Source organism: Vicia villosa, linkage group LG5, assembly GCF_029867415.1.
Source record: "Vicia villosa cultivar HV-30 ecotype Madison, WI linkage group LG5, Vvil1.0, whole genome shotgun sequence".
Classification (NCBI taxonomy): Eukaryota; Viridiplantae; Streptophyta; class Magnoliopsida; order Fabales; family Fabaceae; genus Vicia; species Vicia villosa.
This window is the reverse complement of record NC_081184.1, coordinates 137,309,564-137,334,482: the sequence shown is the minus strand read 5'-3', so window position 1 is coordinate 137,334,482 and position 24,919 is coordinate 137,309,564. Positions and strand designations below refer to the sequence as shown.

The following is a 24,919-nucleotide window of genomic DNA, read 5'->3' as shown; positions in this document are numbered from 1 at the left end:
ACAACAAACCACGTTTTGACAAAATCACTTTTTCATGTGCGCGGCGATTGGAGATTGTTTTATCTTTGTATAAAAACACATTCATTCTTCTTTTTATTTTTCATACACACAACACTGATTAATCATGGGTACAACTTCTCGATCCAAAGTTACTAGGTATTTGCCTGTTGGTATCCGTAGAGAATTGTCTAGGCAAAAACTGCAGCAATATGCAGACAACAATCTTGTTGATGTAGAATTTGATTTTCTTGATGATTGTGATGTGGATTTAGGTAATAGTAGTTCCAGTTCCGATGACTTTCATTTAGATATCGAAGATGAAGACGATGATGAATCTTCTCAGAAGATTCATGGCGGTAGCAACGTTGAAGAGAATAGAAAATTTTGGGATACTCAACTTCAGCTTCTGCAGGTAATTAAGTAATTCATGATCTACATCTATTATTATTTGTGAGATCTGGAAATTTAAATTATGATTAAATCATTTTGGTTTGGATGTTGTGCAGACAAATGTATATAAAATAAGTGCAATGGAATTAAGCATAAAGAACGCAACGAAAGAAGCGATTGAGGAAATAGATAGATCAGAAATAGAGTGCACTTGCAGTGGACAGATCAAGGGTTCATCAGCCAGATCATGTAGAAACTGTTTTATGAGACAAGTCTCTAGGTGCCTTCAAAATGCCGGTTTCAATAGTGCCATTTGTAACACTAAATGGATGAAGTCACATAATCTTCCATCAGGTAATCAATTAATTATTCAATATATAACTATAATATATTATTTCCAGCAACTACATGCATCTTTTCTATTTTTTGATTCACTTTTTCTATCTTTTTCTGTAAAGTATTATAGTATGATTAGCTGTATTGATAATAATTTATCAGGTATTTGCTTCGGTGTATATATTTTTCAAAAGCAACAAAACCCATATTATTAAAAATAAGTGTTATGTTATGGGTTCTTATCAAAAGAAAAATAAATTAAAATGTTATCCACAAGCCTATAAAAATCAAATTTATGTGCATGCACACACTTCAGCTCCATTATAATAATAATAATATTATTATTATTGTTGATTTATGTGAAAAATTTAAATTTAATTAAAAAATTATCAGAAATTCTTTTGTTTGTTATAAATTATTTTACAATTATTTTTCAAAAATAAATAGTTAAAATATGCTTCAAACATCTGATAAGCTGATTTGAGTAGCTTATTGATTCTTTTAGTAAAATGAAGTTATTTATATCAATGTAAAAAATACAAAATAACTTTTTTTAAATCTTATTTAATATTAAAATAACTTTTTTTTTAGCTCTTATAATAATTAAAATTAATATATGCTGAAAGCTAATAATTATACCATTATAACTATGCAGGGGAACATGCATTTTTGGATGTGATACATAGTACAAGCAAAGATAAAGCAGATGTTAGGATAATCATAGAACTAAACTTTCGATCACAATTTGAGATGGGAAAAGCAAGTGAGGATTACAACAATCTTGTGAGAAAACTCCCAGAAGTGTATGTAGGAAAAGTAGAGAGATTAAGCAACATAATAAAGATCATGTGTATGGCAGCTAAGAGATGTTTGAAGGAAAACAAAATGCACATGGGACCATGGAGAAAACATAAATACATGCAAGCTAAGTGGTTGGGCCCATGTAAGAGGAATACTTCGACAAATTCAATTTCAATGGGAAATTCTCAGAGGATTAGTCCAAAGCAGAAGCTGCAGGCATCAATGCTAACCGTGGATTTGTTAGACAAGATTCCTAGCATGCATTGTACTGCTGTTAAAGTTGTGTAAATTGCTATTGTTGATTAAGATAAAAGCTTTGTTGTTTTTTTTTTTTTTCTGTAGTGAGAGAGAGGTGTGAATTGAATATTGTTTCATTCATAAGTATGTTAAAATAAGTTATAAGCAATACATGGATAGTCATTTGTATGATGCTAAGAAATTTTGTTAAGAAATTTTCAAGATCAAGATAGTTACATATTTTTTTTATTCTTATTCCACCAATGCCCAAAAGAAATACCTGTGCAATTTCTAAACGCCCCTCCTAAATTGAAAGTATATTTTTGGTGCTCACATTTTTTTTAAATTGATTGAAAATCGAAATTATTTATATATATATACATATATATATATATATATATATATATATATATATATATATATATATATATATATATATATATATATATATATATATATATATATCAAATACAAAAATGTAATCCAAATATAATTAAAAAAAAACTATAACCAAAATACAAATACATCATCAAGTACTACTAGGTATGGCGGATGATGAGTCGACCTGTCACCCTCGAGGTCTCCCTTCGCTGCCTCTTGTAAAACAAAGTTTCATGAGCCTCCGCCATGATGGCATCCAAAACACCTCTAACATCAAATCCATCAGGAAACAAATCTCTATCAATACCATCCCGCGCAATCTCCATGATACGACGACACCTAGGCAACACGTCAGTGGCATGATCGACCCTAGCCTACTCCTTCTCTAGGATCTCCTGATGAACTGGTCTCAGTGGGTTCCCTGGAGCATCATGTACCATGTATGGATGGAACACCCGGAAGAGCTATATCATGTAACCGTGCTTGTAGCTCCAATCATATGGTGCTACGGTACTCCTAGCCTCATCAAGAACAAGATGATTCTCAAAATCATCAAACAAAGCATCCATATCCCTCTGTTTTACCGTCAGAGGAGCATATACAGTAGGATCTCGGAGAATAGTCCGGGTGAACCCGAACTGACGCATCACCCGCTCAGACATATAAGTAGTCGTCTTGCGAATTCCGCGGGCCAACCAAATCGTAAATAGCGCAACCTCGTCAAATGGTATCGTCACACGGTAGTCGATGTATGAACACAAGTGTATGTCCTCATGCACCAGCCTGTCAATGTACACCCGGAACAACTCTATCGCCTGGATCCCTCTGAGCGGGTCGTCTGCACAAGCACGCGACTTATCTTCAGTATAACCCGTAGCAAGTGACCAACCCGAGATGCGGGAAAAGTGCTGTAGGATCCATCCTTGAAATAGGAAAATTAAATAGTTAGTTCCGGAATCAAAATAATTAACAAGTAAACCAGGCAGCAGCCCCCCCAATTCCATTAGTGGATCGTCTCAAAATCATCAAAATATTGTAGGTACATGATATCAGTGTAAGTGGCACTAGTGTCCACAAAAATCTGTCTGCCAACAAGATACAAAAGGTATGCTCTCGTAGAAAACCTCTTGTGAATGGTAACATGCTCGGGATCACTATCAGCCTCTCGTGCACGCCTTATCCCATTCGTGAACACTTGACCCAAATAACTATACCTGACGTGGCAACCAAGAGTTTTATCAATATCTCCCAGGACACTCTGAGGGGTAACTCCCAACTTCTTAACCAACATATCCAACGCCTCATCTTTATCGATCCTCTCATGATCCAAGAATGTCCATATAATCAGAAGATGCAGCCGGCACGCGACGTCGTCGAGTGTGATCGTCACCTTACCATGTGGTAGATGAAACGACAACGTCTCATGGTGCCGCCTCTCAACGAAAGCGTTAATCATAGCCCAGTTAACCACGTTATATCCACACTGGGCCAAATTTTTCAACCCTGAAAGTTGTAAAAGCTCATCAAGCTGTGGCTCAACACGGGCACAAATCTATTAATCTTTCGCCCATGGTTAATGACCTTGAGCGTATCACGTTCCTGCATAAATTTTTGACGAATTTAATCAACAAACCAAAATTTAAAATTCATAGTAAAATTCATTAAAAAAATGTAATAGAAATCAAAATTTAAAATTCATACATGTTCGTCCCAAATATGTCTAGCAACATGGTTAGGGTAAAAATGATAAAAGGTATAAATCAAACGGTCCTCTTCCAAAAGCCTGAGGCGCCGCAGGTGCAGCCTGTGTAGGTGCACGCTCAAGTGCAGCCTCATGAGCCGACTCAGGTGCTTGGGATGACTGAGGAACTGCCTAGGCTGTCGTCTGTGGTTGTGATGGAAGTTGTGGTAGAGGTTGTTACTAGGCATATGGTGTCACCTGAGAGTCGAACACTCAGTGGAGACGTGCGTCTACGTGAGGACGGGGGCGGATACGGATGAATTGGAAAATTTCTCCTGTTACAGGAGGACGACGTAGTAGGAGTAGAAGCAAGAACACCAGAGGCTGAAGTTATAAGAGGTGCATCCGGTACAATCTGTCCAGAGGCAGGAGAAGGTTGAGTTGCTTGACTCCTTTATCTCCGCCCAGAAGCATGCTATGCAACCTTGTCGTGCCTCAATCGAGATGCTCTGTCAGTCATTTCTCCTGTAGAAGCATGGAAAAAATGTTAACTTGAGGACCAGTGTTCAAAAAAAAGTTGAAAATAGATATTGACAAAAACCGGAAAGGCATTTGCGGTTTTGTTCTTGATGAAAACCAGAAATGCATTTCCGATTCCTGCTGCGATTACATAAGAACGTTAATGGCTTCCCTTTCCCCCAAATGAGCTTAAAAAAATGTCATTTATCATGAAAATGACATTGCCAACACCTTTCTAATGATTCCTAATGTTGATAACAAACTACAAAATCCCAATTTCTAACTTAAAACACACATTTGAGTGGATTTGTCATAAACTCTAAAAAGTTCAAAAATAAATTACTTGATTGATTGTGGTTGGATGATTGAGAGACAGATTCTTGATTATTTCTAACAACTTCAGTTGCAAATGTGGTTGACTTGGTGAAAATGAAATTGAGAGAGTTTTTGTGTTTTTTGTTTTTGAAACTGTAATGGAAGGGGAAGAGGCAGCACGCCTTTTAGTTGTTCCACGAACCAGAAATATATTTACGGTTCTAAACCATAGTTATATTTCTGGTTAGTTCCAACTCTTCCAACGTTCATGTCTAATACAACGCGAACTGGAAGTATATTTCTAGTTTTCAGGGCATTTTTGGAATTTCGTGTGTTGCGTTGGAAAAGTATGGGGTGGAATAAGAAATTCTCTGTTTTTTAGATTTGTTTTATGGAAAAAACACTTCGTATTGATTTGTTGGGTGAATTTGAGCCCAAAGTTGAACAAAAAATTAAGCATTCCAAATAAAAGGTGGGGCTAAGGTGGCCATATGTGCCTTATAATGGACAAAAACTAGAAACCCCATATCCAATAATTATCTCCCATCCCTAAAAATCATGGTTTAATAAAATACCCTTGTATAAATAATTCAAGGCAAAATACTCTTTTTGGTCCCTTAACTATACCCCAAGTTACATACTGGTCCCTTATCTTTAAAAAGTGTCAAAGTGGTCCTTTAATTGTTCAAAAAGGTTCACGTTAGTCCTTTCCGTCCAATTTTTACTAAAGGCGTTAACTTTTGCTTGTGTGGCATCTGACGTGGCACTTGATCTTATTATTATTATTATTATTATTATTATTATTATTATTATTATTATTATTATTATTCTTACTCTCTCTCTGCAACTAACAGACCACCCTACCCAGAAAACCCATGAATATTCATCCTCTACCTCTTGCCACTTTCAATAGATGGTTAGTTTTTCCCTAAATGAAAAAGATAATCTACAAAAGTTTAAATCTGAATTATGACTATGACTATGAATATATATATATATATATATATATATATATATATATATATATATATATATATATATATATTTGTGCCTAATGCTGTTTGGTTTTCTACGAAAAAGGTAATCTACAAAAAAGTCTAACTCTTTTTTGTTTTTTGTTGAAAGATTTTGGATTTCTTCACGGTATAGTTTGTAAATAATAGTGGAAAGTATATTGAGGAGAAGAGACTGAAGGTAGTTCTCATTAATCCACCGTCTTTGCCGGTTTTGCTTCTGGTGAATGGTGATATGAAACAAGATCCGTCGTACCAAACTAATATGCTTAAAGATAGGGCAATCAGTGGAATTGAAAATGTACCTCCTCTTCATTGCCAAAAAGTGGCACACTGAATGATTTCGGGCTCGACGGTGTTGACTGTATGTGGATTATATTGTTGTGAAAATTGCTGTGAAAAAAACCCATTTTAGATGGTTAGTTTTTCCCTAAATGAAAGCAGTGCAATTTTTAGGGTTTGGTTGTTTGGTACAGCCATGGCCACTGATAGTTTATCTGGGTTCAGTTTCATTTGGATTGATTTTTAAGAAGAATCGCCGCTGTTGTTACTTTTCCCAAATTTTTAATTGAAGAACTTTGAAACCCAAACTGGATGTTGTTCTGATGAAGATGATTGTTTTTTTTAATGTTTTTCAGAAATAATATACTTGATAATAAATATGAATGAAATAGTTAACATCAATTGTAAATTGGTGTGGTGGTAAGTTGAGATAGCTTGTAAGTAATGTGACCTGGGTTTGATTCCAGACTTAATAAAAAAATTGAATGTTTTTTCACAATTTTAAAGACCTTGAAGATCAATATGTGCCATGTCAGATGTCACGCAAGCAAAAGTTGATGTCGTTAGTAAAAATTGGACGGAAAGGACTAACGTGGACCTTTTTGAACAATTAAAGGACCACTTTGACACTTTTTAAAGATAAGGGACCAGAATGTACCTTGGGGTATAGTTAAGGGACCAAAAAGGGTTTTTTTGCCATAATTCAAATTTGAAAAAAATTATTTTCCCCTCATTTTATTTTAAAGACATTCTCTTACATAATTTAAGTTGAGAGAATTTGAAGAAATTTTACATACCAAAAGTCTGACAAAGAAGTTCTCTGGTCCACATAATAGTTTTGGAAGTTTAACGATAGGATCTCTGGTCCACATAAAACTCTCCAAACTCTTACAAGCAAGTTTTCTGGTCCACTTATAACTTCCAAAAGTTTTACAAGTAATTTTTTCGGTCCTATTAAAAATAAAACCATTAGAGAACATGAATACAAGGCATTTGGTAGTCTATTTTCTTTCACGGAATATATTTTTGCACATGTTGTCTAAGAATTCATTTTTTTAAAGTTGTTTATTTTTTTTTTTATTTTTACTAGTGTCGCATGGAGGACGTGAATGTGAAATTATTATGCATGGGTTAAGGACAAGGAGCTCAATAGGAGACGGATGCACAACAAGATCAGGTAGGTGAATATGTGGAGCATTTGTTCGTGGGTGTTTTTGGTGAACAATCATGAGTTTGATTAGTTTGTGATAACTCGAAAAATATTAGGAGTAATTTCTGCAAATTGAATGCACGAGAAAATGTGTTTGTAAATTGAATGTGCATGTTTGCACAAATAACACAAACAACAGAAACTTTAATTGAAGAAGAGTTTAGATAAGAGTGATGACTGAAAAGTGCAACAAACGACATTAAATGAGAATATGCAATAAATGAAATTAAAGTAAGAATATTCCAGTTAAGGAAAAATAAAGACAATGAAATGAAGGGATACACACTCTTAAATGTTCCTCACAAATTGCTTTGCTCTTTAACCTGGGTACTTCAGCTCTATAAAGAGATGTATGAATTTTTGCAACCTCAAATACAGTGTATGAGTCTTCTATTTATAATACTATAAAGATAATCGTCAACATTAGTTATTCCCTAAAAAATCGGAAACGATCCCCACTACTTGAATATCTGCATTCTTACTTGCTTCCCTGGGTCTTCAGGGAGATAATAGCTTAGGAACTAGACGTCATGCTGATAACCGTCTTTCAACGTGTTTTGAACTTCCCAATCGCTTTCATGTTTATCTCATTCACTTCCAGCAGCGCTTTTTCGAAGCACTTCTTTGCTTACATGATATTAGAACTTATAAAATTATTCTAAGTCCTAGACAATTGATGACCTTGTCGAATCTGACCATTAAATTCCCTTTTAGATATTTTGGACATATTTAGAGAAAAGAGAGATCATAATCTTAAGGGTTTGTTCTTGAGATTCTTCCAAACTAATCTTACCATGCTCCGTCAAACGCTTTTGGGTCGACATATTTGATAAGTTGAAGCCCATTCTGTCGAGATTCCTCAGTACTAGGACAAATAAAATGCACACAAGACCATGGAGAAAACATAAATACATGTAAGCTAAGTGGTTGGGTCCATGTAAAAGTAATACTTGGACAAATTCAATTTCAATGGGAATTTTTTAGAGGATTAGTCCAAAGCAGAAGATGCGGGCATCAATGTTAACAGTGGATTTGTCTGAGAAGATTCCTAATATGCATTGTACTATTGTTGAAGTTGTGTAAATTGTTACTATTGATTAAGATAGAACCTTGTTTTTTCTCTAGTGAGAGAGGTGTGAATTGAATGTTGTTTCATAAATATGTAAAAATAATTTATAGCAATGCATGCATAGAGATTTGTCTTTTGCTCAAAAAATTTAAGATCAAATAAACATCTATATATTTTTGTAGGATTTGTTTTCTAAAAAAACATACTTCATAATGATTTATTGGATCAATTTGAGCCCAAATTTGAACAATAAGGTCGACATTCCAACTAAAATATGGGCTAACACGAGCCATATGCGTCTTATAATGGAGGTTTTAACTTGCTACCCCAAAGTTAAACTTGACACCCTCCATATTTTAATAATGCGAATAGTGTCCCTGGTCAAAAATTGAACAAATTGTCCGAACGAAATTTCTGGTAGACATTTTAAATTTTTCGGTAACAACTAAATTTTCAATAGTTTAGTTGAAATTTCGGGTGAGTGGCAATTTTCAAAATTTACCATTTCATTCTAGAAATTTAGCGCAAATCTGAAACTTCTGGTATATCAATAACCCCAAATTTTCAATGATTAGGATTTTGCCGACAGTTTTATATGACTGTGGTTGCACTAACAATTTTCTATGGTCAAGAATGAGTCCAAAGTTGTATAAATATGGGTCATCTGTTGTTGAGAGCATCATCTCAAAATGCATCTTCCTCAATTTTTTATTAAGGCAAAATTGTACTTCAATGGAGATAAACCTCATGTTGAGTATATGGGCCAACTTGACATCCAAGTTGAATGAATTGTTGTCTGATACCAATAACAGAATTGTGAGAAAGATAGAGTTTCGTGAAGATTGGATTGATACTAATGGAAGGGTAAAATTTTGGGCATCTTCGTGGATTATGTATGTTTTAAGGGGTGATTTGAGTGTGAATGAAGTTCAAGGATAGAGATAGTGTGATAATGAAAGGCCCATATACTATTTATAACATGCCAATACTCTTAAGAGAATGGAAATCTGATTTTTGTTTGAAAAGAGATATGCTAAGAACCATTCTTGTCTGGGTGAAACTATGATAATTACCTCTATATTTGTTGGGGGGAAAGAGCTTGGGTAAAATTGGAAGTGCACTAGAGAAACATGTATTCATAGATGAATGCACAACCAACAAACTCAGAGGGTCGTATGCTAGAATACTGGAAGAGATAGACAATACTCATAAATTTAGTGAAGCTATTACCATCAAGGACAATGAAAGTGAGAAGATCAAGCAACTTGTGGAATTCGAATGCAAATAATTGTATTATGAAAGCTTCTAGAAAATAGGTCGTAGGTATCAAAATTGTCTTGGCCACGAATGAAAGCTCATCATGTCAAACAATGGAAGGCCAAAACAAATCAACATATCAATCAGAAGGAGATGGAAGCAACCTCAACTTTTGATAACAACTCAGATACTAATCCTAAGGATATTGATAAGGAGGACTGGACGATGGTGGGAAAAAGTAGGAATGATAAGGGGAAAATACTATGGAAGATAACACTGAGAGGCATCCTAGTGCAAATGTTCAATGCTGTAATAGATTCTCACCACTAAGGATTTTGAGTAATCTAGTAGTGACACTGGATAAGATACCATGATCATCTCTTGGAATGTAAGGGGGCTAAGTAAAATAGGTAAAAATAGAGAGATAAACTCCCATCTCCATAGCCTTAAACTCGATAATGTTGTCTTAATCGAAACCAAAGTTAAACATACAAAAGCTACCTCTATTAAGAATAAAATGGGTCTGAACTGGTCATACTTGGATAACTATTCTAAGCATGAGAATGGTAGAGTCTGAGTGTCATGTAATACATATAAAGTGAAGGCCGTAAGTGTGTTTAGTAAAGATCAAATGACACATTGTGGTATACATAATTCTAGTGGTGCTTACACCATCTGTTACATTGGCCTTGGTGCTTGATTGGAGATTTCAACAATGTAAGGCAAACTCATGATAGAATTGGAGGTAATGTTGTTCATAATTCAGAGTATGTTGACATGGTAGATATGATGGGAAATACTGGTCTTTTTGAAATGGAGAGTACAAGAGACCATTTTACATAGTCTAATAGGCATGCAGGTTAGACTATCTACTCTATAACTGATAGGGTTCTCTGAAACATTGAATGGTTTCAATAGCATAAGGACACTACTTTACAGATCATGGAACCTGGTATCTCAGATCATGCTTTACTTTGTTTGAAATAAATAGAGAAGAATCCATCGAAGAGATCAAAATTAAAATTCCTTAATATTATAGCAGATATGGAGGGATTCTTAGTAGTTGTTTCAACAAACTATGTATAATTTATGGAAAAAATTATAGAGATTACAACCTATTATACGAGAAAAAATTAAACATATCTATGGCATCAAACTAAAACTGAATAAAGTGAGATATGTACTGAAGAGGTCATTAAGTGGAATAATCTTGAATAATATATCCTTATGCAAAAAGCAAAAATAGATTGGCTCGGACTTAGGGATGGGAATAATGCTTAACTTTGTAGGCATGATCCAATTAATAAAGAGTGTGATCTTTTCCATTATAAATTACTGGATTTAGTGCTTACCCCTATCAAGAATGGTGATTCATAAAATTGAGGCTATCTGCAGAACTTTTATGTGGACAAATGGGGATGAAATCACTAAAAAATCTCATGTGGCTTGGCAGAAGGTTTGTTCTCAAAAAAACCAAGGTGGTGTGAATTTGATATATTTAAGTGATCAAGAATTAAGCTAATATGATCAAACTAATCTAGAACCTTAGTGGAAAGCTGGTAGTCTTTGGATCAAGTGGATACACTCCTATTACATCAAGAATGTTGATATTATGACAATACCTGTGAAAAATGATTGCTCATAGATCATGGAAATAATCCTAAGGCAGAGAGAGGTAGTTCATTAGGTGCAAATTTGGCAGATCCAATAGTCAATAGTTAAATTAAAAACAAAAGAGATTTATCATGGCCTTATAGGAGTGAAACAGGGTGTCCATTGGAGGAAAGTCTTTTATAATGATGTGGCAAGACCTAGAGCCCAATTTATCCTTTGGCTTGCATGTCATAATAGGCTTGCAACTAAGGAGAGAATGAAGAGATTTGGCATGATTAATGATGATTATTGTCGCTTCCATCAAAGAAGGAAACTATCCAACACTCATTTTTTGTACTCTTATGCTTTGAAGCACATCTGGAAGTATGTGATAGACTGGTTACGAATTAAGCATTCCCTAGGAGAGTGGCATAATGAGCTTAATTGGATATTCAAACACTATAAAGGGAAAGGTTGGATGGCTAAGCTGCTTAAGATTGTGTTTGAAAAAACCATTTATGAAAGTTTGAAGTATAGAAATGACACTTGTTTTGGCAATACAGTAAATAACACTAATATAGGGTCAAAACTTATAGATACTTTGATTTAACGGACGTGAATGGAACCTAGATTTAGAGCTCATATAGGTAGATTAATGTTGTAGCTTAGTTTAGTCTTTTTGTTTCTCTCCATTTGTTCCTTGAACCAGATAGACCGCCTTTGTACATAATTGTTTTTGGTTAATTAAAGTTGAAATTCTGGTCTTCAGATCTCAAATGTTCTAAGAGATGCCGAGACATTGATCTCTGAACAACATACAGTGGACAGATATCCATAATTGTAAAACAATGCTGGAAAGTAATTAAATACTCAAAATTGTTAACCCAGTTCGGTGTACAACAACACATACTCTGGGAGCTACCAAGCCAGGAAGAAAATTCACTATTAGCAGTATCAATTTGAAGCTAGACAACCTCGATTTACAACTTCTCACTTAATCCCCACCCAATGCAACTTCTATCTAAGAACTTCCTAGATAAGAGAAACCTCTCTCACTTCCAATCACTACAGTGATGTCTCACAATGACAATCGCAGTTACTGATATTGACAACCCTTTACCTTAAACTTGAATTACAAGAAACACTAGATTAAGAACTTCTTAATCAAGAATACTTGATATTGCTTAAAAGCTCAAATCAAGAACAATAACTTGAAACACAGGCAACACACACTTAAAACAACTTATGAATGCATGACAGAACTTACAACTTAAAACATAGTCCTACTCTTCTATCAAGAATGATATTAGACGGGCTCACAAATGACACAAACCCTGACCTATTCCCCTGTAAGTTCTACACTTCAAAAGATTTATAGTCTTCTATTTTAAGCACACATCTGGACGGGATTTGGGCTTCAAAACGCAGCAAGGAGATTGCTAGAAATCTGCAACATCTTCTCCATAAAAATAGGTCTTCAATTATTAGTTTCCTAAATATTCCCCATATTTAGAAACAATGAAAATATTCAAAACAGATAAATCTTTTATCCTCAAATTTAACACCAGATTGGATTGCATAATATTCTCTAACTATTTCGCATCTGTAAAAACTTAAACAGAATCCAAAAGCCCAACTTATTACTCAGTCACGATGTCGGATGATCCTGCATAGGACATCTTGTTTGACATGTTGTACTAGTTGCAGTTGGTAGAATATCTTGTTCAATATAATGTTCAACATATATATTTCGCGTGTTAAAACATTCTATCTAACATGTTGCTGTTTAATTTGTTTTACAAAAATTAATGTCAATCATACAAACTTTGAGAATTAACAGAAGTAAATAGATTAATAAAAAGTGGATATAATAAAATCCGCTCAAAATTTTCAAATTTTTTTAAGTTAGCATAAAAGTGAAAGTGTTAGTTCTTAATACTATATATTTACAATAGTTTTTGATAAATTTTTAGGTATCCATGATAAATAATTGGGTACTGATACCTTGAGTACAAATTATTTTAGAATTTAAATTTATTTTAAAATAAAATAAATGTAAAATGTGACGTGCCACTGAATAATAGTATTTGATTGAATGAGGATACTGATCCCAACTGAATTTAAGAGTACCGGAATGTTCACTTTAAATTATTTATTTATGTATTAATTTACTTATCATTTATTTTTAAAAATTGTAAATTACTAAATTACCAAAAGATAAAGTAAAAAAAATATATCAACCTCTTAAAATAATTTATATTGTCATCTAATAAACAACATATATTCTACTAAATTATAAATATATTTTAACTTAATTACATGATATAACATAATTAACATAATAATGATTATTTAATAAACAATCTAAAAATAATTTATACTGTTAATTAAAATTCAATTGTTAAAATAAATATTTAATTAAATTATTAATTTATAAATATTAATAATTTATTTATATTAATATATAAATATAAATAAATATTATCGTTTAAACGAGCAATATATGTCCATCAAAATAAATAATAAATTATATTAATTTATCATTTATCTATGAATTATGTTAATTTGTGTTTTAAATCTTAGAGTTGTACTTAAAAACTTAAAAACTAAAAAAAAATTTAAAGTTTTGAGTAAAAAACAAATTTAAACTTTTGAAAAAAAAAACCAAAGCATAATATATAGAATCAAATTATTATATTTAATTTCATAAATGGTAGTATCATTAAAAGAAAAAGATCATAATTTCTAAATTTATTTGTTCTAAATAAATGGTAAATAAAAGATAAATAAATGAAACAAATCGTGAGTCATTAATAACAATTCCCCTATTAAAAATCAACAAACTTATATTCCCTAATCTTTACCCTACCATACCCTACCACGCAATCTCTTACTCCCATCAAACGTACCCACCTCATGATAAAGAATCTACGGCCACAATTTCCAGCGTGATAAAGAATCTACGGCCAAAATTTCCAGCGTGTATCATACGACCAAGTACCACTTCACATTCACATTGACCAATTCCAAAATTCCATAGAATATATAAATTAATTTCAAAACCATCCCTCTCTCTCTCCGTTGAAACTTTTACTAGGCTTAAGATTTTTCTCTCCACTTAACAGCACGCCGATTTGATTTCTCAACTTCTCTAAAACCTTCATCACTCCTCAGGTAATTATTTATTTATTTATTTATTATTCCTTTCATGTCATTCTCTGAATCTCTAAATTAATTATAATTGATTAATAATATTTTAATTTAGTCAATGGATTCAATCATGTCAGTTTCTGCATTATCATGTCAATTTGAATTGTTTAACATTATGTTATTAGTTTGATTGGGTTTGATGATTTGATTTTGAAGTTAACATTTTTGTTTTTTCGTAGATTACTTTAATCTGCTTGTGTTTCTGTGTGATTTCCAGGGATTTACGGAAGGTGGTGTTTGACTTTGTTATTAAGAAAAACGTGGTAGTGTTGTCGAGGTTACGGAACGTTAATCAACAGCGTTTGTATTGTTGTTGCATCTACGTCACTTCATGTTTGTTGTGTTTTGATTTAGTTTTTTTTTTGGGTGATTCGACGTCGAATGGAATTGGATCTATTACCTCAGATCAATTCATTCTTGCCTGTTTTTGATTGGTTTGAATGTTTTATGTGGGAAAATTTTCGCTTTTCGTGATTCAAGTTTTGTGCCCACCTAGTGTTTGTTATTTGGTCTGAATAAGTATAGTACTTCTGAGTCTTGTTAGATAGTAGATAAGTGTCGTTTTTTTAGAGTTTTAAGGTGTTTTTTCTTTTGAAAGTTTTTTCATAAGCTTTTAGAATAAATTAAGATGGATGAAGGTTGTAATTCTTGGGTTAGGAGGACAAATTTCTCTCACACGGTTTGTCACCGAATGGATTATTCGAGAATAGGCTCTTTCATCATTCCACCAGATGTTGTGCCCAATTCTGGTCTGAAGTCAAGGGCAGCATCATCGATATCATCAGCTGCATCAGCTTCAGCAACAGCAGCACCAGCAACAGCACCTCCTGTTGTTTCTAAGGTTTCAAAGGTTCAGAAGAATCCTTCGACAAATAAGCAGAGATCTGTGTCTCCTTTGCCTGAAACCCATCTCTCTGAAACCTTTAAGGAAGCCAAGCGTGAACAGCAGAGGTTCTCGACTCCAGGTCGTAGGAGGAAAGAACAGGATACAAGAATCATGGGGAAACTACTGAACAAGGATTCTCAAGTTTCCAAATCTACTTCGCCTCTGAAAAGTCCACTCAGGCACTTTGCATCAAAGAAATTCAGTGACAAGCCGAAGAACCGGAAGGACTCTGGGTGGACGAAGTATTTTGACCACGGTGGAGTAAAGGTTACTGCAGTAGAAACGGCTGAGGAATGGAATGTTGACCTCTGTAAGCTCTATGTTGGTGTTAGGTTTGCTTATGGAGCTCACAGTAGGCTTTACCATGGTAAGTATGAGGGAGAACCTGTTGCTGTGAAACTTATTAGGGTACCCGATGATGACGAAAATGGAATCTTGGCCGCTAAATTAGAGAAGCAATTCATCACAGAAGTCACACTTTTATCTCGACTCCACCACCAAAATGTTCTTAAGGTAATCAAGTCCAACCCTTTCTCATCTTTTGTATCAGCTATTTATTTGCTATTGGATTTTTTTAATAGATAAAATAGTCTACTTGTTTGTGTCTTATTATGTTGCTTTCAAGTTTTTTTCACCTCAATTATGATAAGCTCTGCCAAAACATGATACACATGGCATAACTTTTATCAAAGAACATTGTCGCAAGAATTTAAAATGTTGTCTTTAGCTTTGTGCAGAGCTATTTGTTATTCTTGTTTAATACATGGTTGGCATGATACACAGTATTTTGTAATAATTATTGGACTTGATTCTTTAGTTTTGTTGAAGTAGCCAGCTGTAAAATTAAGGATGCTATTTTGTGCATCCTTTGTTGTATATTTTGGTCTAATTATGCAGTTCATACTTCACTTCATGTTGAAAAATCTACAGTGACAACGAAGGTATTTACTACATGATTTCTCATATATCTTGATCTGATTATGCAGTTCGTAGCAGCATGCAGAAATCCACCTGTTTATTGTGTTATCACAGAATATCTATCCGAGGGTTCCTTGAGGGCATATTTGCATAAGTTGGAAGGAAAAACCATTTCTCTACAGAAGTTAATTGCCTTTTCTCTGGATATTGCTCATGGAATGGAATATATACACTCTCAGGGTGTCATTCATCGAGACCTTAAACCAGAGAATATCCTTATTAATGAAGACTTTCACCTTAAAGTCGCTGATTTTGGTATTGCTTGTGAGGAAGCACACTGTGACTTACTTGCTGATGACCCCGGTACCTACCGCTGGATGGCACCAGAGATGATCAGGCGAAAATCATATGGGAGAAAGGTTGATGTGTATAGTTTTGGCCTTATCTTATGGGAGATGTTTACTGGTACAATACCGTATGAGGATATGACTCCCATCCAGGCTGCTTTTGCTGTCGTAAATAAGGTATGCTCCTTTGCAATTAAGTCATGTCATTTCATTTTCTATTAGCAGTTTTTGCAATCTGATTTTCATAAAAAGTATAGTTTGTCAGCCATCTTATGTATATAATTTCACTCTCGAAAGTAATTTGCCACGGTTTACGTATGCAATTCTAATACTCCTGTGATGTGGTATTCAGAATTCAAGGCCTGTTATTCCTCCAAACTGCCCACCTGCTATGCGAGCTTTAATTGAGCAATGTTGGTCCTTGAATCCCGACAAAAGGCCCGAATTCTGGCAGGTTGTTAAGGTGTTAGAGCAGTTTGAATCTTCGCTTGCTCGTGATGGAACATTGACCCTGCTGCAAAACCCTTGTGGGCAAGATCATAAAAAAGGCCTTCTTCATTGGATTCACAAGCTTGTTCCTGCTCATCATAATATCGGTCCCGTGGTTAAACCAAAATTTACATGAATCTTCCGAATGTCCTGACTTTTGTAGTACACTAGGTTCATTGTAATTAATATTGAATAGTTTAAATACCAATCCTCTTCAGAAAAAGGTTTTTTTTTTTTGGTTTTCTGGCTGTAGTTCTCTTTATAACATTCATATGAAAGTTGTAAATTGATCTATAGTATTAGCTTTTTTTTGAGGCAACAGTTGTCTGTTTTTATTTGTTATACAAGCCTATAAGGTACTTTGTCTATTCTCCAATATCAGTTTTGATACTATACTTGTAATGTTTCATTCTTTATTTGATGTACAGTTAGGCTACTATATGCATGTGACATTAAAGCTTAGTAATGTTAAATGATTTTTCACTTTTGGGAAATGCAGTGTACTCTGCCTTCAAGTTCCAACTACTTGTGGATTCGACCAACATGACATTAACTTATTCTGTCAATCAATACTAAAATATCAAAATTCATTAAGTTGGTTGTTGTTTGGTTAAACTTTGTGACGAGTCACATTCATTACGCTTTCACTAAAAAGGACACTGTATGTTGTGACTTGTGATTGTGTATTGATTTTTAGCACTTTTACATGCTTAATTGTGTGCAATGAATCTTGAAGGGGGTTGCATGTGACTTCTAAAATTCTATTGTATCACTAGATTTTCAATGAACCAAAATATCATACCAAATAAAATTATGATTTTACCAATTAACCGTATTGTATATTGCTGCATTTTCATATCATAAAATATAAAATAAGAAATAATAATTCGAAAATGTTGCGCATAACATATATGTGCTCTAAAGATAGGTGTTTTAAATACTCAATATCTTTTTGTATTTTAAATTGATATATTCAATAGTTAAAAAATTTACACATTTTTTATTTTCAATACAAACTTTGTACTTTTAAATTCTCTAACACGTCTCATTAGAACACAAGTATGAAAATCCAAATTAAAAAAAAAAACAATTAAAGTTATATTGGCAATTAAAGTAATCAAAATTAAAATAAATAAAAAAGCAATTAAAGTTATACTAAAAATTAGAGAAAAATTAAAATAAATAAAAAAGCAATTAAAGTTATACTAAAAATTAGAGAAAAGATATTCTACACTAACTAACCGTGTAAAATAATTTTTTACTGTCAACTAATGATAATTATATATTCCGTCAAATCAATCTATAAATTTTAAATTATTTTTATGATTATATATTTTAAAATATTATCGGATGCACGTGTAATACTTCTTTACGGTGACACAGTGCACTATTATTAAACTTTAAAAATTAAAAAAATTCCATAACTTTTTCTTTTACAAATGTGGCAAAACGGAATGAATAATACAAAAACACAATTTAATGTACCAATAATTTAAAAATGTTAATTACATAGATTAATACTTTCTTATCCTTCATTCAAATACTCAAAATTATTTCTTTCTATTTTGAAATTGATCATTTTAGTATTTTACCTCTTATTTGTTATCATTTGTATCTTTTTATTTTTATATTTTCATTATTTATTCTTCCTCTGTTATTTTTTTTCCTATTATATTATGAATTTAATGGATATACACTGACAGGTTCATCCAATAGAAAATCAACAAGTTATTAAAAAAAAATTAAAGTAAAAGTGGGTTGTAATTAGATACATGATTGTGATTGATTGTTATACTGTCAGTGCATCACTCATTTTCTTTTATATTATTTGTTTTTTCTATTATTTATATTTTTTTTCATTGTCTTTTTATGCTACTTTCCTCTTTTTCAATGTCAATGTTGAAATTTTAAATTTCTGTTTTTTCATTAAAAAAATATATTACATCCGTTCTTAAATATAAATTTTTTTATGTATATTTCTTCCCTCCTTTTTTATACTAATATTTTTAAATTATCAATCACATTAATTATTTTTATTATTTGTCGACTGTCGTCCATTAGATTAAGAAAGACACAAAACAAATACTATTGAAGACTACACATAATAAAGGAAAACCTTCGTACTCTTGAGCATAGACAATCTCAATCTAACTCATCACACATCGTCTATATCAATCAGATGGTCCCCAACACGATAGGTCGCATTCCACATAAAGCGGTTATAACCGTCTTTGTTATATAAAAAGAGAAGGCGTTACTTTACAAGTAATTTAAAGATTATTTCTCATTCTCTCACTGATTTGAGCGTTGGAGTGTTAATCTTACGAGCACAACCCATACTCTCGTATTGAAAAGCTCAATGATTCTGGCATCAATTCACCAATACAACCATATCAATAGAAGAAATGAAACAATTCCACAGGTATTTACCACCAATAAGAATATGTTATTAGCATCATTCCTAATTCATGATTGTTCATCAAAGCTTTCTTTAGGATGCATCATAAGGTTCATGAAATGGTAACATCTAGGGATTATTCATGTCATGTCAATTACAATACACGGGAATGAAATGTATGTGTAGAGTACACATGCAAACAACAATGTTCATCACAAAAACAAGTTAGAACTAGGGGTGGAAATAGGTTAGGCTAGTTCAGGTTTTATAAGGTATGAGTTTGACCTACGATAAATTTAAAAGGTATGAGTCTGACCTATGGTCTATTATAGGGTTTTTTTTGGGCATGACCTAAAAGCCTATATAAAAGCATATTTTTCATTAATTTTTTCAATTAATCCATATTACTTAAAAAGCCTTATAGGTCGGTCTATATATGCATATATGGGGGGCAGGTTGATGTCCATAAGTTATATCCTTATGCACGGTGCATAAGTCTCGTACGAGTAATATTTAAATTGTTCCGAGTAACATTTTAGTTAGAAACAAGTAATAATATCATAATCCATGAATAATATATGCATTATTTGTACACATCTATTAATTATGAATAATTATTAATTGTGAGTAATGAGTACACTATTTTGAGTAATATTTACACCATTCTGAGTAATATCGAATTTTAACTATTTTGGGTAATATATTCATTGTTCTGAGTAATATTTATACTATTTTGAGTAATCTGTATATTATTTTGAGTAATAAATATAATACTTTGAGTAATATAAATATTTGAGTATTTTATGCACCGTGCATAAGGATATACTTTATGCACATCAATACATCCCCATATATGGGCCAACCTATTTAGTCTTTTTCTAATATATATGCATATATAGACCAACCTATTTATCATTTTTTTTAATACACATGCATATATAGGCCATCATATTTAGTCTATTTTTAATATATATAAAAATATAGACCAGCCTATAAGGCTACATAGTATTTTTTAAATCCTAACATAGAATGCAACATATTTCAAATCTCAACCCCTTTCCGACATGGATTCTTGACCTAACATTAATTTATTCCCCAAACATGGTACTAACCACGAACCCTACTCTAATGAAGAATATGAACTTGATGAGGAATTGATGAAAGAATAGATGATTACAGCTTGGCTTGAAGAGAAGTTACTCTTGATTGTTTATGCATAGGATGGTGATGATGAACTTCAAGCTCCTTCCTTGTTCGCTCTCACTTCCATGTTTCTTTCTTTTTATTTCACTCCCTCACTAATTATGATTTTGTTAGATAATGAAATGGAAGGAATGGGGGTTTAGGTCAGTATAAGGGGTTAAAAGAATGGCTTGGGAAAATGAAAGTTTTGCCCATGCCCTTTAAAACATCTAATGAAAGCCCTTGGTTGAAATATGCCCCTAAAAACATATTACTAAATTACTAATGGCTTGGGAAAACTTCTTTCGTTCCCAAATCCGTCGTTGCCACCACCGAAAAGTCGTGCTCAGTCGTGTTGGAGGTTCCTTCATTTTCTCTTTTCTTTCATTGTTTTTTTCTTGCTTCCAATTGTTTTCTTGCATTATGTATTTTCGATGTAAATTGAGAGAGAATGAGAAATTGAGTTTCTTTGATTCACAACTTTTGGTCTTTGTTTGTTTGCTATTTATTGTTGTTTACTTGAAAGATACATAAGGGAAGTTGTTTTTCAGTTTGAACGAAGTAAAGAACAATTTTGTTTGGGTAGAAGAAATAGGAGGGTGCTGTTATATAAAAGGGAGAAAATTGGCCGCCGTCAATTGTTGCTGGGAGAGATGAACCACGGTGCAGATTCATTTTGGTCCTTCACAAAAACTACAGAAATCAAATTAATCTCTTACAAAAAAATTGATTTAATCCCTTACGAAATTTAACCGAACTATATTTTTTTACTTGTTGATATTTTTTTTCAAATAGGTGTTTTCCGACTTTTAAACTGTGGTTGAATTACCACTGTGTATTTAATTTTAATTTTTCATTTTTTAAATATTAAATTGATATTTAAAAAATCAGGGATCTTCAAGCTACATCATATGCCTTTTATCATTAGGTCGGTGTGCATTAGTGACATTTAATTCCCATGATTTGTAGTAATATTAAACAATTTTGAATTTTAAATAAAAAATACTAGCCTAAGTTCCTTCAAGTTAAATGGTAGGATGTTCCTGGTACAGTTTGATTCGGTTTTAAGAGAATCGTTTACCTGAATTGATCAAAATTATATGGATTAGTTTGGATTGAATTTGTACAAATTTATGATAAAACTCAAACCTAACCAAAATAAAATAAGAAACAATGGATTGGTTTAAGTTGGATTGATCGGATACATTAGAAACAAATGTTCAAAAATATTTTTTAAAAAATATATAATTACATCAATTAATTTTTAATAATAATATAAAATTCCTAATTTTTCGTGTCTCCATAAAGATTGTGAATGTCAAAAATGACATTTATTTTTTTTCTTCTTGAAGTTGAATACCATATAGAGTACTAATTTCCATGATAATGATTATATGAATTATACAAATTAATTATGGTTGGTTCGGGTAGTCTGGCCAGCAGGTAGAATTTTTGAAATTCGTTATCCGAATCAATTAACACTGAATTTCATTGATTTGGTTCGGTTTTTGCCCAAACTAAAAAAGACCAACCCAAAGACTAAGGTTTGGTTTGAATTCTGATTTCGTTGGGTTTGCCTGAACCAAGGAACACCCAAATAGTAGTCACTTTACAACAGAAAAATCAATTTTTATTGTTAGTATTTCTATTGAAAAATATTTAATTTAATAATTGAAAATAAACATTTACTTATTTAGTTATTTTTTGAAATAATTCACAAATTTTAAATAAAAATGTAAATTTTAAATAAAAATGTAAATTTTAAATAAAATATAAATTTTAAATAAAATGTAAATTTTAAATAAAATGTAAATTTTAAATAAAATGTTTCAGGCCAGATCAAACTTGCCGACTCATCCAAAGCTACACCAACGGTCGAGGATGGGAAGGTGGATGACGTACAGGAACAACCAACAGCGGAGGCAGCGAGAAAACCATGGGTCCACATTATTAAAGGAAACAGGAATCACGATCATGGTATGGCAGTGGAATATATAGCTCCAACTTGTTTGAATGGAGAAGTGGAAGTCACCATTGATGATTCAGATGTAGAAGATGAATTGAAATACTAGGAGAATGCAGTTATTCTCTTTGCCCTAGGCGATAATCTATCCATGCACGCTGTAAAGAAATTTATGGAATCAACGTGGAACTATATCTCGTTACCGGAACTATACTATAACGACGCGAGATTTTTCATTGTCAAATTCAAGAATCATGAGGATAAAGAAAAGATAATGACAGATGGACCTTATTTCATCTACGGGAAACCGTTATTCATCCGATATTGGGCACCTGACTTTGAGATCAAAGAAGACCTACTGCGTATTCTGCCGCTATGGGTTACCTTTCCAAATTTACCGTTGCACCTATGGGGAGAGAAGAGTCTGTCAAAAATTGCAAGCACAGTTGGAACATCGATCGCCACCGATGAATGCACCGCAAAGAAGCTGAGAATATCTTATGCTAGAGTTTTAATTGAAGTTGATGTCACACAAAAACCTCGAGAAACGGTAAACATTAGGGACCACAATGGCAAGGTCTTGGAACAAAAAATTGAGTATGAATGGAGACCTAAATATTGCCATACTTGCTTGAAATTTGGACATGATTGTTCTGTGCAACCAAGGAAACCAATACAGCATGCAGAGAAAACATGGAAACCAGTCACGAAACCGATTGCCACAGTTCAGCATGAGCCACAGAATCGAGTAGTAACAGAACCGAGTAACGCTGCAGATAGAAAGGAAGATAATGGACACTGGACGACTGTTACTTCAAGTATGGACCGAGGGAAACAGCAAGTGGAGGTATCGCCGAAAACAAACATGAAGAATCGATTTCAAAACAGCTTCTCGCCTCTTAGGATTGGGGACCGTCCTATAGAGGAAGCTCCAACTGCCCCATGTTAGTCACTTGGAACGTAAGGGGCATGAACAAAGAAGCACAACACCGAGAGATTAGCTCCTGTCTCTCTAGATTCAATGTACCGGTCGTCGCTTTGTTGGAAACACGAGTGAAAAAAAAGAATGCAGGAAAAATCAGGAATAAATTTGGGACAGCATGGAGATGTGTTGACAATTATACGCATCACGATAACGATAGGATATGGGTTCTTTGGAAAGAGGCTGCGGTGCACATCGAGGTTCTGAATACGGCTGATTAATACATCCATGTTGCAGTTTGTGACCTCGACAAATCCACTCAGTATGTCGCAACGATCTTGTATACATATAACCAATTAGATAAAAGGAAACGTCTTTGGCTGGAAATAGAAAAACTTGGCGCTACTATGAATTGTCCTTGGATAGTAATGGGTGACTTTAACAACGTGCTCACGAGTCAAGATCGGATCGGAGGCAATGAAGTCCATGAGGCTGAATTCAGAGATCTAACACAGATGATGCAAGCTACAGGGCTGTTTGAAGCAAGTACCAAAGGTCCCCATTTTACGTGGTCGAACAAGCATGAGACGGGTGCAATTTACTCTCGCATCGACAGGCTCATTGGTAATGTGCAATGGTTTCAAAAATACCAAGATGTCACGGTGGATATTCTTCTGCCAAATATTTCAGACCATGCTCCTTTAAAAGTTAACACGAAAGTGCAATACGGCAACCGGAAGAAGATGTTCAAATTCATCAACTGCACAACAGAGGATGAATCTTATGAGCAGATAATTTCTAGTTCATGGCAGCAAAAGGTAGAAGGCACGGCAATGTATAAACTATGGCGCAAGTTGTTAAACCTTCAGCCGGTGTTACATAAGCTTAACAGAAAATACACAAACATCCAACTGAACATTCAGCAGGCAAGGGAAAAATTGGAGCAAGCTCAAGCACATCTCAACACTAATCTTTTGGATGAAAGCGCCATTAACCTTGTAAAGCAGTGTACTGACCATTTAATGGAGCTTAACCAGAGGGAGGAAAACGTCCTTATGCAGAAATCTAAGATTCAGTGGCTCCGTTTAGGCGATGGTAATAATTCGTTCTTCCATGCGTCAGTTAAGGAGAAAAACAAGCAGAATGGTATCCATACTATGCAGGCTTTATCAAGGGGTCTGTTATGTACGCCAGAGGAAATTGAGAAGGAAATTGTGGATTTCTATTCGTCGTTGGTAGGCACAAATGCAGCGAACTTGCGGTGTATTGACATGCCGACTTTACGTAATGGTAGAACTCTTTCTGCTTCTGCTGCAAGTAGTCTCATCCGCCAAGTTCAGGATGCGGAAATTCTAGCAGCTCTAGGGAGTCTCGGCGACAGCAACGCCCCCGGGATTGATGGATTTAATGCTTTCTTTTTTAAAAAGTCCTGGCATGTGGTTAAAGACGATGTGAGGGAAGCTGTTCTGGAATTCTTTGCGACATGTAAGATGTATATGGCTGTAAATTGTTCGCTTATT

The 24,919-nt window shown here is 33.5% G+C and overlaps 3 protein-coding genes across 4 annotated transcripts; 2 read left to right on the top strand and 1 right to left on the bottom strand.

Annotated features, from left to right (window-relative positions):
- Positions 1–2,010, top strand: LOC131602683 (uncharacterized). Its single transcript, XM_058874852.1, has 3 exons — positions 1–412; positions 507–744; positions 1,382–2,010. Exons 1-3 carry the CDS (start codon positions 125–127, stop codon positions 1,813–1,815), a joined length of 960 nt encoding a protein of 319 aa, XP_058730835.1. The 5' UTR covers positions 1–124; the 3' UTR covers positions 1,816–2,010.
- Positions 2,011–2,609: 599 nt separating this feature from the next.
- LOC131605542 (uncharacterized) lies at positions 2,610–3,601 on the bottom strand. Its single transcript, XM_058877887.1, has 2 exons — positions 3,211–3,601; positions 2,610–3,067 (listed from the first exon to the last, which is right to left on the bottom strand). The coding sequence occupies exons 1-2, from the start codon at positions 3,599–3,601 to the stop codon at positions 2,610–2,612; spliced, it is 849 nt and encodes a 282-aa protein (XP_058733870.1).
- Positions 3,602–14,104: 10,503 nt separating this feature from the next.
- On the top strand, positions 14,105–17,310 carry LOC131602682 (serine/threonine/tyrosine-protein kinase HT1-like). 2 transcript variants are annotated; one of them, XM_058874850.1, is made up of 4 exons: positions 14,105–14,258; positions 14,512–15,693; positions 16,167–16,622; positions 16,798–17,310. In XM_058874850.1, exons 2-4 carry the CDS (start codon positions 14,923–14,925, stop codon positions 17,068–17,070), a joined length of 1,500 nt encoding a protein of 499 aa, XP_058730833.1. In that variant the 5' UTR covers positions 14,105–14,258; positions 14,512–14,922; the 3' UTR covers positions 17,071–17,310. The 2 variants fall into 2 exon arrangements, with proteins under 2 accessions (XP_058730833.1, XP_058730834.1); XM_058874851.1 differs by lacking the exon at positions 14,105–14,258 and having other exon boundaries at positions 14,304–15,693.
- Positions 17,311–24,919: the final 7,609 nt, after the last annotated feature.

What these genes read in the sequence shown, in the direction of transcription:
- LOC131602683 (XM_058874852.1), top strand. Translation starts at nt 125, where the DNA reads ATGGGTACAACTTCTCGATCCAAAGTTACTAGGTATTTGCCTGTTGGT. An exon ending in CTCAACTTCAGCTTCTGCAG is followed by an intron (nt 413 to 506) that starts GTAATTAAGTAA and finishes GATGTTGTGCAG; the next exon opens with ACAAATGTATATAAAATAAG. An exon ending in GTCACATAATCTTCCATCAG is followed by an intron (nt 745 to 1,381) that starts GTAATCAATTAA and finishes ATAACTATGCAG; the next exon opens with GGGAACATGCATTTTTGGAT.
- LOC131605542 (XM_058877887.1), bottom strand. Translation starts at nt 3,601, where the DNA reads ATGATTAACGCTTTCGTTGAGAGGCGGCACCATGAGACGTTGTCGTTT. An exon ending in ACAGATTTTTGTGGACACTA is followed by an intron (nt 3,068 to 3,210) that starts GTGCCACTTACA and finishes TCCTATTTCAAG; the next exon opens with GATGGATCCTACAGCACTTT.
- LOC131602682 (XM_058874850.1), top strand. Translation starts at nt 14,923, where the DNA reads ATGGATGAAGGTTGTAATTCTTGGGTTAGGAGGACAAATTTCTCTCAC. An exon ending in ACCACCAAAATGTTCTTAAG is followed by an intron (nt 15,694 to 16,166) that starts GTAATCAAGTCC and finishes CTGATTATGCAG; the next exon opens with TTCGTAGCAGCATGCAGAAA. An exon ending in CTTTTGCTGTCGTAAATAAG is followed by an intron (nt 16,623 to 16,797) that starts GTATGCTCCTTT and finishes TGTGGTATTCAG; the next exon opens with AATTCAAGGCCTGTTATTCC.